This window comes from Neolamprologus multifasciatus, chromosome 2 (assembly GCF_963576455.1).
Source record: "Neolamprologus multifasciatus chromosome 2, fNeoMul1.2, whole genome shotgun sequence".
Lineage (NCBI taxonomy): Eukaryota > Metazoa > Chordata > Actinopteri > Cichliformes > Cichlidae > Neolamprologus > Neolamprologus multifasciatus.
In genome coordinates, this window is record NC_140440.1 from 18276152 (window position 1) to 18288332 (window position 12181).

The following is a 12181-nucleotide window of genomic DNA, read 5'->3' on the forward strand; positions in this document are numbered from 1 at the left end:
CAGAATGCTACAGGTATAGCTCTAAAGAATGTAGCATCATAGGCAGTGTAGTCCATGCTGCAGGGAGAATGGACTGCCATACACGTTATGTGTCTGTTAGCGAGGGAGGGAGAAAAAGAAAAAGTACGAGCTAAAAGCATGTAAATATAATAATAACCACTGCAGCCAAGAAGAGTGCCTGATGAGCCCAGTTGTAAGTAAGCTATTAAGACTCGACTGTACACCGTGTTTGTGTTTTCCTCCAAAAACACGAACACGAATCTCTCGCTAGCAAAGTTGACCCAGACAACAAAGTAAAGCTAGTTTTCGGCTATTAGCCCGACACAGAACCCACCGTATTAGCCAGAGGTCCCTTTACTACGGTTCGGAGCCGCGGACCTTCAGTAACAGTAATAAATCACAGCAATAGTACATTCACGTAGTTGTAAACAGCATGATAATATATTAAGTAATCCAAAGTATTCAGAATACGTTACTCTCATTGAGTAACGGAACGGAACACGTTACAGAATACATTTTGGGGCATGTATTCTGTATTCTGTAATGGAATACATTTTAAAAGTAACCTTCCCAACACTGCCAATTGGATCCTCCGGCTCAGTGCTGGTGAATTTTTTGGGGTCTTCCACTTGACGTTTGTTGTTCCATTACTGCGTCCGACCTTAGCAGTGATCACGTGCTGTGATAGACCCTGCTCATGTAGTTCAACAACCCAACCACGTTCAAAAAGGAAACGTTTTTTTCCTGTTGCCATCAGAACGTTATGACAGTGTGACTACTGACAGAAAATGACAATGAATCCACATTTTTGCGCAGATTTGGCCTTTTTAAGGCATGTGGTCCTAAACTTTGGATCAGCTGTAAAACAGCCTGTTTTAGTTTGTTTTCAGTAAAATGTTTTGTCTCGCTCCCATTTCTCCTTGTTACATGTTGAAGCTCTACTTGGAACCTTGTTAAGATCCAGTCATGCAAAATAGGATTTTTTTTGCCATTTTTCAAGTGGTCTTAAACTTTTGATGGGGACTGTATTGTAGGGTCTTAACCTCTCAGTAAAAAGCTTGTTTGTGATTTGTGCTGTATGAATAAAATTGAATTGAACTAAATATTTTCATCTGACACAGACTTAATTTTAATTATGATAATAAAGGTTTTCAGGTCTATGTTACATTGTTACATACACTGTCCTCTGCTGTAAAGCACTTGACATTTCTCATATGAAAGGCATGAAATAAGTAGTAGCTCTTAGAGATTTTCTTGTACTGAAAATTCGTTGACATTAACTATATTCCTTTTGCACACACTGTGACTTACTCACTCACTGGTGCCAGTTCAAAGACAGCTCCATCTGTAGTGTTATTTTATTTAACTTGGGGAAGTTATAACATAATAAATTGCTTGATTCCGTTTTTGGATTTTACATCTAAAGGCACTATATTTTCCGATTATAATAAGAGATAGAGAAACTGCTGACCAAAGGTTAATCATAACTAAAATGAAATTAAGGTCTCTAAGGGAATATTTAAGCCTTTTAGCAATAAATCACAGCACTCAGTCTTTTAAGAAACATGTCACACTGGATGAGGTCATTTCTGCACATCAGATGCTTCCAAGTTCAGCACAAAACACGAATATCACCTCAGTTTGCCCAAAGAATATATAATATACACTTATATTACACTGAGCCATTGTAATCAGGAAACCTGCTGATTAGCTGGACATGGATGTTTTTGCAGACATCTTTGTGGAGTGTATCTCCTGCAACACTGGAGCATCTTTAGACTCCCTGGTTTGGTTTTACAAATTCATGCACTGCATCAGCTTTATTTTTTTATTTTTGTTGGCTTGCACGAAATTTCTTTGGATGCTCATTTTTAAAGGCGCACAGGAGGCAAAGGTGCCAGGCTCTGACTCAACAGAGGTTGCACACAGAATTCGAAGCAGAGTCACAAATTGATTCAGTTGGTAGAATTGGTACACCTCTCATTGCTGGGCCTTAAAAGCCTATTAAAAGACTACAAAGGTCACAGACACAATCAAGATGTCATATCTTTCCCTAAACGTTTAACCAAATGCAGTAAACAGGTGTAGTGATGCACTAGATACAGTGTAGGAAATTCTTATCTTGTCAGTTTATAACTTTTATGTAATGTGTTTTTTGGGGAGTATGATGATGTTCCATCTCTCGCCGTTAAAATAAAACCACCATAAAAATTAGAGACTGTTCAGTCCTTTGTAAGTGAGCGACCTGACAAATTCAGCAGGGGATCAAATAATTACCCCCCTCTAGTATGTGCTCAGCTGAACTACAGTTAAAAGAAGAAAAACAGCCACAAAAACAGAACTGTTTGTACAGTCAGTAACTATCATCCTTAGTCCGACTACGCAGACTTATTTATAATTCCCACTTCAAGTCAGGGCTTATTAAAAGTTCACTAACAGAGCTGACTGTTCCAAAGCCTCCTGCCCGAAGCCTCGGAACTCATAAGGTCACATTTGGGTGCCAGAACTCAACATGACAGCCTAAACAAAGCACAAGTTATCTTAAGTTAGCGCAAGTTATCAAAGCTTGATTTACTGCACTGAGTGTGTGTGATTGAATTAGGGTGTGCTCTTACTCTGCAGTGACCCAAGGTAATGGGTTGATGCATCTATGTTGCACGCATGCACTCACATGGACACGCGCACCTACAGTACACACACCATCCACATCTGCTTATTGCAACTGACAGAGCATAAAGAGCTGCCTTCAGCACCGTGACGAGAGTCTTACTAGAAAGAAAAAAATGGAGGCAAGGAGGGAGATGGCCGGAAAGATCGGGAGGAGGATTGAGAGAAATGACAAACTGGAGGACAGATGGGGAAAGACATGGACTTAGTTTCTCAAATGTCACTCAAGGGTTTGTTCGGGGGTTGTAAGGCTTTGAGTTTGGGCTCACCACAGGCTCCGGTTTGACAGGATTGAACATGGATTTATGGATGAGGAAGGGCGACAAACTCTCCAGACTTTCCCTTCAATCGCTTTTCCAAATTTGATATCATACTGTGTCGCTTTCCTTTTGTAGAACACACTTTTTTCTTTACAGTAGGCCCATTTATTCTGAAGCTTGATTACGTGTATATCAGATACTGTCCACTCCACCTTCATGCCATTATACATCTTTATTTGTTCTGTGCACTAGCTGCTCTGGCTATTTACAGCTATTGTCAGGATATTTCAACTCAGAATGAGACTGACGCTGCATTGGGATGGTAGCCAAACTCCATGAACATGACTAATGAGCAAGAATTGAAGTTGTCTTAATCTAACAGTCAAAGCAGCAACGCTCAGGTTTAAAAAATGAAGCCAAAGTGAACAAACCCAAATTGCAGTTCCTGAAGTGGCCACTTGAGTTTAGATCATCCATTTCTATCCGATCTTTAAGTGATGATGTGATGGATCCTGCTTCCGGGCCCAAACTACTCTGTTTATTAAGGCTGTTGTGTTTTTAACATGTTTTAATGTTTTGTATCTTGTTCTATTTAATCTCAACAAGCCCCTAAAAACAGTCAGTGATCACTGTCAGCCTCTGTTGGTTTTTAATGCTGCTGTTTGTTTTAAAGCTCAGTTTTTAAAACCTTACGATGTAAGTCCAGCCCAGCCCATGCAGCAGTATATTAATGACTAACCTCGTATTGTGGATGGATGATCTCAGTTGTTCTCCTGACTGAAGTTTGGTCCGTTTACAGCATCCTGCCATGCGATCGCATTTGTCCCTAACCATCGGGAACCTTCACGTTAACTTTTATCAAGTGGAAAAAAGTTAGCGTTCATCCTCCAGCTTCACTGTGTTTATGCTAACATAGCTGTGTCGCTAGCGATCACGTAGCACATCATTATATACCAGCTAGCCCAACTTCAGTAACCCTACAAACGTCACTGCTGTTTAGTTTTCTGTCCTCATTTATGTTGGAAGTGATAGCAGAGCTGTACGTTTGAATTTTTCAAAAATCTCTCAGTCATAACATGCTATATCATGTTTAGGTGGAAGCTAGTGCGCTAACTTCCTGCTAACTTCTAACTCTGTAATAATCTTGTTTTCATGGATGCCTGGACATTAAACTTAATTGTTAGACCTGGTAAAGCAGCAACACTGATCATTTTATTAAAGATGAAAGAATTTAGACAGGTTTTAACTCTCAGTGATGCCGCAGTGTTCGTTTGACTTAAAGACCTGAAGCGGAGTTTGGACCCGGAAACGGCTAATGACGTCAGACTTAAAGACCGATTATAGCACTTGGGGGTGTAGCTGATCTCTGTCTATGTGCCCTTTGTTGATTTGGTTAGCCCCTTTTTTCTTTCTTTTTTTTGCTATCATTTATATACAGTCTGTGCAGTCTATATACATTGGAACCACTGTATATAGACTGTATATAGACCACTGTTTCTGAGGCAGAATACAGTATCTGACCTGTCTGCACAGAGAGCCTTTAAAAAACTGCCTACTAGATAGAATATTACTATAGGCTGTACTAATTCCAGAGGGAACACAAGGTTTGAGTCTTTAAACACTTCATGGGTCCAAACTGAACAATGGTGTGACAGATGGTGTGTTTGGAGACCAACATTCAGATTATTTTTTGCTATTAATAATTGTTGTTTTAGACATAATACTTTAGCAGCAAATGCAAAAAGCATTCCTGTCAAAGCCAGATGAATGAGATAAAAAACAAACGGGGAGAAAGAAAGCAAAGGCGGTGGATGTGAATGAGCTTTCAGTGCAATAGCGTTGGGCTGTAAAGCCCGAGGAAGAGAACGAGAGTCTGAAAACTTATGTTAAAAAAAGAAAATCTTTTATCATATTCTTTCCTTTACATGCAGACACTGTCACCATTACAATTCCCAATTCTTTTTATGCCTAATAAGTAAAAAGCATGCTTAAAAATCCAACTTCAAAATTCTGCACCCATTTTCCTGTGTGCTGATATCAGGAGACAGCAGCAAGTGACTCATTACTAATGGAAAATATCTGAGAAAGATAGATGAAGGGGAGCCAGTGGTGACAGAGTGGGTATGGGGGGTGCAAACTGAGAAAGGAACACAGAGGGAGGAGATAGGGATGAAGGCAGGAGACAGAAGCAGAGGTTTCTAAATGTGACTCATTACTAATGGAAGCAATGTGAGTTAACTTTACTGTAGAGCAAATATTTGGCAATTAGTGGAATTTCACTATTTTTCTTCCCGCTCTCAGACCACCATCCCTCTACTCCGTCCCCCACTCACTGCTGTCCCTGCGCTGTCTGCTCTTAGGCGTATCTAGTGAAGGTAGTGTTTGGCTGATGGGAGCAGAAGGGTTGGAGAGACGTCTACTGGTGAAATGTGGTAACTTCAGCTGGTTTATTAACTGTAGTGGTGAATAAAAACAAAGCTGCACGGTGGAAGACTTTAGAGATGAACTGCACCAGTATTTCAACAATATTTGGGAGCAGATCTTGTGTTTTATAAATTTATCCTCAAAAATAGCCTTTATTTTGTCATGCAATTGCAAAAAAGCACGACTTGGCCAAAAAATCAAGAAAGCAAAAGAACTTAAATTGAAAAAAGAACTGAAAATCGTGCGATAAATACATTCCAGTTACAGTTAGTGAGGAAAATACAAAACTGCCTAAGCTGGAATTTAACGTCTAAATCCAAACGAACATTTGCAAAGAGTTATTCGAAATCTGGGAAATTATGCAAATTATTAACACATCGAGTATGACATGTTTAGTAAATTTGACTAAAAAGGCATCACAAATATATGCAAAATAACATTAGGTTCATTAAAGATTAATGCATCTTACAAATCAGTGTAGAAAGCATCTACAAACAGGCGCTCTCATTTTATGCTCTTTACAAGAGTTTTAACCCTTTCAGCATAGTGGTCACTACAGTGGACAGCTATTCAAAGGCTGTTTTCTTGTATTGGGGTCAGTGTTGATGGGATACTTGCTCATAAAACACTACCTTTGACACTGATGCGTCACTCCATACCTGCCACCCACTGGTCAGCCAGTGGACATGTAAAAAAACCTCTTATGTTTAAGAAAAACATCCTGATTGAGGTTGTCATAATTCATGCATGAAAGGGTTAAATGTGATGTTGTGTGGTTGTATTAAGCTTCCAGGGCTTCCTGCAAAGACACTGCTTACAACTGAAATCAAAAGATCTTGAACGTTGTATTTTTTTATACAATTATTATTTCTTCTTGAAAATTCTCAAGCGCTGCTATTTCTTGACATTTTAATCATGTCCCAGATGTTCAGCACAGGAATGTATCCTGCAGGGTCACACAGATCTTATTGAACATTAGGTAGAAAGTTTAGACGACTTACTGATGAAGTACATTTTGCTCGTGGCACTTTATCTTTGCATTATGATGATCCCACATTGCTTCCATTTTTATTATAAATGACCTCAGTGTGTTTTTATTACAGTCAAGGATTTTTCTCAAGTTCTCAATTTCTGATCACATAACTAAGAAAAATGTACTACTCTATTGTTTACAAAAGGCACAGTAAGACCTTTACAGGGTACTTTACAGTACCCTGTAAAGGTCTTACTAAGGTTATTAAAACATGTGCAAACACAGAGACAGTTCTAACAAGCTTAAGTCTTAGATAGTCTTCAGGAATCGTTCTCCAGGCTTCTTGAAGGACATTCAAAGCTCTTCTTTGGATGTTTCTGCCTTTTGCTCTGTTTCCTATCCAAAGGATCCCACACTGCTTCAGTCATGTTGAGATCCGGGCTCTGTGGAGGCCGATCCATGAGTGACAGTGCTCCATGGTCTGTTTCTCTGTCCAGTTATGCTTTTACTGTATTGGCAGTGTGTTGTGGATCACTGTCATGTTGAAAAAATGAAGCTGGTGTCATTGCATGGTGGATCAAAATCTGACAGTATTTTTCTGCATTCACAATTGCATCAGTTTTAAGAAGCTCCCCAACACCACTTACTGAGATACAGCCCTAAAGACAAAGGCAGAGTCTCCACCATGGCTGTAGGCATTCACTGGTGTACATCTTTCCTGATCTCCATACATACTCATAATGATTTTAATCAAATATTTCCCCATTTGGAGTCATCACTACATTATACCTACTGTCTGATTTTCAGTCCAGTTCTTGCGTAAGTCAGCCTTAGAGTTTCCTCCCTGTTTCCCTTCCTGAAGAAGTGCTCCGTGACAGCCACCCATCCACTGAGACCATTTCTGATGAAGCTTCAGTGAACAGTAGATGGATCAGCTAAAGGGTCAGATGCATCTCTCAGGTCCTGTGTCAGGTTTTTCCTGGATTTCTTCCTGTTTTTTAAGAACATGACGTTCACATGCTGTCTGTCTGCTGTGGGTAGCTTTTCAGACCTGCCACATCTTTTGTCCTCCTCTTGTCCAGTTTACTCATTTTTGTGACTGCACATCATGTCGAGATGTGCCAGAGCTGAGAGCTCTTTGGGAATCGAGTTGTTTGTGAAAAGATTTTGTTTTATATCTGTTAACTCTCTGGTTTGTCAAACCATCAATATTTTTTATAGATTCAGCTGAAGAAAAGTTGGGTTTTTGCAACAGCTTAAAGATACTATTTAAAATTGGTTCTTGTATGTTTTATATTATGTGCAGAAACAACCGATGCTAGTTTATCCCTCCAGTTTGCTGTCTTTTATACTGATTCACAGGCCAGTGTTAAGTGCTTCAGCAAACAAAACAAATTATGCCTCTTATAATGGCCCGGTACAAGGACTGGACTGACAGTGAAACCTGGAGAACTATTGCCCCCCAAAAAAATGACAAAGTCAGACTCTTTGGAAGCAAAACAGTACTACAATGCTTAGTACTGTTTATTTTTTTGTGCATTTTGCTTGGTTTTACAGCATTTATGACCACAACAGCCATCAGTGTGCTAGCGGCAGTTAAACAATTTTTTTAACACTGAGTGCAGATGTGTTATTACGCTCTGTCATATCCATAAAACTCACAAGTGAGCAAAGAGACAGTTTCAGCTGTGCTTATCACTATGAGCTGTTAAAAATGGGCACTTTTTGTGTTTGTGTTTAATATCCTGATTACTGTATTAACCCAAACACAAAAAGGTCAGAGAAGAAGACAAAGACGACAACATATTAACTGTTAAATGTTCTGTTTAAATCTTGTTGTTGTAGAGTTGTTAAGAATAAAACGTCGAGCATGTGCATCACAGATATGATCACAGGGTCATGTTGTCCTTCATTTAGCCAATTATATCTGACAGTTTGGACCAACAGGTGGTGTTGTGTCGCCAGGCAGTTTCTGATATGTTGGCTTCATAGTTATAATGACAGACTAATACTGTATCGTCAAAACCGAGAGCCGCTTACTGAGAGACACCAGAAAATATTAATTAGGGACTTTAGTTTAGTTCAGACAAAACTACGTGTACTGCAGTTATTATTGGGTGCAATTGTTAATGTACTTTATGTTGAATTTTAACAATGGACTCACTTACCCTCTACTACAGTGTGTGCTATTCCTTACCATGACTTGATAAATCCATCCAAATAAGTGTGTGTGTGTGTGTGTGTGTGTGTGTGTGTGTGTGTGTGTGTAGCGGGTACACTAATGGATCATATTTCCCACGGTGTCATTCACCAGCCGTGTTCCATTAATCTTCCATACACTCATATTGCCTTGATAGTACTACCATCCATTCACACAACACAATCTCAGTTCACACAGGTGTGTGCCCGACACGCTGCTGTAATTTCACCTGTTTCTCTTTATCTGAGCGGTGGACTTACTTTGTAGTCTGCAGTTCGGTGAATCACAGCATTACTGCACGTTCAGTATGGTGACCCTAAAAAATTAACTAACTGCAACCAGTGAAAACATGCACGCAAACTGTAAAATGTGCACTGATGACTACTTACAGCTATCAAACCTGCAAAAGTGTGGCAGTGCGAGTGTTCTCTCGTGTGTACCGAAGGTGGGATTATTGTCTCTCTAGCCTTGTGAGCCTTTACTCTTAAACAAGGGGAAATCTTTATCTGAAAACGTGTTTTTAGTTTGCCGCTAGCACAAATTCAATATTTTTCCTTCACTGCTTTGTCAGACTGGCTCAAATGTGGTTCATGTGTTTGGAAAGCTCGACCTTTTCTTAAACCTAACCAAGTAAGCAATCTGCAAATAAAAGCTAAAAAGGAAAAAGACCTTCTGAAAGAAAGCTTCTCTAGTAGATGCATGTTGTGAAAAAAAACTATTTTAAGCTACAACTACCAAAGCAGCAGCAGTAGTTCCTACTTCTGTGTAAGTTTATACACAGTGAATTGTAGTAGCTAGCATCTCCATCACCTGAAAGTAGCCATATTTGAATCACTACATGCTGCATGCAGCTTTTTACCATTTCCAAAGAGCAAAATGCTTCACAACTTTTCATCTGTTGCTGGGAACACTGGGTGGATGTAAAGTGGTTACATGATAATTCACTATGAACCTGCCAAAAGTCAAAGACTGAGTGCTTAGAGAATGTGCCACTCAACTGGGGAAGTCCTAACTTTGACCCAATTCTTTCACAGCCAGCTCGAATCCCCCCCCCCCCCCCCCCCAAAAGGCTGACATATGTCTGCTAACATAAGTGTTAACATCTGCATGTGCGTGCTATGGACAACTCTCTATCTCGTCCCTACCCAAGCTGCATGAATGCATTGAATGAGCTACCGAAGTTGTGCTGTAGACGACTCTGTTTTGAGAAATGTAAAGCCAGAGATATCAACAACCATGCCCTACCTTCAACACCAACCAGTGGCAGCAGATGGCCCCGCCCCTCCCTGTACCTGGTTCTGCTAGATGTTACTTCCTGTTAAATGGGAGTTTTTCCTTCCCACTGTGGCCAAGTGCTTGCTCATGGAGGGGTCATCTGATTGTTGGAGTTTTCTCTCTATTGTAGGGTCTTTACCTTACAGTATAAAGCACCTTGAGGTGACCGTTGTGATAACTGAATTCAACTGACTTCAATATACATATATTCAGGCTATAGATTAGAAATCTTTATGTGTATCATTTCACTGGATACTGGATTACAGCTGAGATATTCATTCAGTCTCTCACCTCTGACCTGAAGTGCAAAGAGAATTGCTGAGCAAATGAGGCAAACAGGTGTTAATTTATTAGCTTCTAATTAAATAGACAGCCAGATGATTTTGTGACTCTCATGTTAGCGCATCTGGTTCAGTGTGTTTCTGTGTGGACTTTTTCTGGGCTTCATTGGTGTGGTTTTCTGCGCTTTTTTTTGCAGGCCATTAATAACGCCTCTAAATGCAGCTGCGAGTTATCAAAAAACACATTCAAATGAAAAGCTGATATCAGCATTCTGCATATTTGTGTGTGTTTGTGTGTGTTTGTGTATGTGTATTTGAGTGAATGAGTTTTCAGCTTCACTGCCGATTTGGAAAAATGTGCCAATCTGAAGATAATTGAAGTAAGATTGTTGTCAAAGCAGTCAGATGTGAGCAGTTTATTAAAAAAAAGCATTATCTAAATATGTTTTGAAAAGCTCTGAGTTATTGGGGGGGGGGGGGGAGAGAGATTTTGTTCTTACATCAGTTAGTATTCCTCCAAGCAGACTGATCACTGATATGAATTTGTTGCTGTGTATCTCTGGCAGATATGTACCGTCTGGAGTTAGCTGGAGGCCTCGGGGTCATATTGCTGCTGCTGGGAGTCCTAACTGCGCTTTATAAATGTTACAACCTGGAGATCATGCTCTGCTACAGGAGACACTTTGGGAGTGATGAAACTGAAGATGGTAAGCTATTTTGAGTGCTCCCTTTTTCTTCAGCACACTGCAGAAGGGGTCAGACAGGTATCAGAGCGCTGAGCGGTATCAGCATTGATAGGAAGATCAGAGAACTACAAACATGGAGCAAAATAAGAGTTAGACTGTTGCTACATTCAACGTTGTTGGGAATGAAACAAAGTAAAGCAAAGGAATTATGCTATTAAAGTAGGATCTTCCTGTAGGGCTTCTACACATAGCATAACACAGACTGCAAGATGAGTCTCACAGTACAAGACTGTACAGCACATAAGATGCACAAGCCTGTAGTGACGTCAAAGAAGGCAATTAATGGAAACAACAGCAGAGTAAATGAAAATGAGTTTCTCTTTTTTTCATCTATTGATGGAATAACGAGCTATTTGTGCAGCACTTTTAAAAAGTTACACTGACAAAGCAATGCAAGATCACTCCCCGAACAAAACAGTGAAACCGCCAAAAGGAAAATTATAAAGATCTAAGTTTGTAGTATTGATTTAAAGTATTGATTTCAAGTTTAAGTCCTAAAGCAGCTGGATTTTCTTAGCCGTGCATTCGCAAGTCCAAAACATGAATTACGGTTTCCTCATCAAGTCTACATGTATTGATGATCAGGAGCTGTCTACTGTCTTTTAGTGCAATAATTACACAGAAACTGCTAACATATATATACTGTATGAAGCACTATTCTGCCAAATACTCTTATTTACTGTCCCATGCTCTCTCTGTCTCTCTCCACAGATAATAAGGAGTATGATGCCTATCTGTCCTATACTAAAGTGGACCTCGACTCATTGGGCAGGTCAGGTTTCTTGGATGTTTGTGTGCAGTGCTGTGTAAACAGATTAGGCGCTAAACTTAAAGTGAGGATTGATACAAATGAAACAAATATCATGTTCAGTTCCTATTTCAAATACTTGAAATCAAATCAGCATTGCCCCCTTTGACCTGCAGAAAAGCTCTGATTGTCTTTGATGCATAGATACATAGAGAAAGCGAAGCTGATGCATTAGCGCCTTGATCCTGCAGGGGGATCTGTAAAAAGAAGCTAATCCCTTTGCTGAGGAGTTCATGGGATCAGTGGCTATGTTTAAGTCATATTTAAAACATTACATTCATTTCATAAATTATGTTCTCTTTTGGAGTCAAAAATGATGATGAACTGATGTCATATAAGCTGTCCTCAATCTCTCAGTCATATTTTTCCTCTCTGGTTTCAAAAAGCTAAGAAAAAGCCACAGGTAAGGCTTCAGTAACCCCTAGATGATGCCATGGTGGCTCAAACTAGCTTTCATATACATATGTATTTTATATATATATATATATATATATGTGTGTGTGTGAGCGTAGTTCTTCCTGAGAACTACGCTCACAGGAAGTATATA

General features: G+C 39.6%; 1 protein-coding gene across 4 annotated transcripts in view; it reads left to right on the forward strand.

Annotated features, from left to right (window-relative positions):
* The window catches only part of il1rapl2 (interleukin 1 receptor accessory protein-like 2), a 518624-nt gene that overhangs the window by 495603 nt on the left and 10840 nt on the right, over positions 1-12181 (forward strand). For all 4 annotated transcript variants that reach the window (XM_085182337.1, XM_085182353.1, XM_085182345.1 and 1 more), the window contains exons 10-11: positions 10647-10787; positions 11538-11598. In XM_085182337.1, the coding sequence (XP_085038463.1) occupies positions 10647-10787; positions 11538-11598 (202 nt within the window). The remainder of the gene's footprint in view (positions 1-10646; positions 10788-11537; positions 11599-12181) is intronic.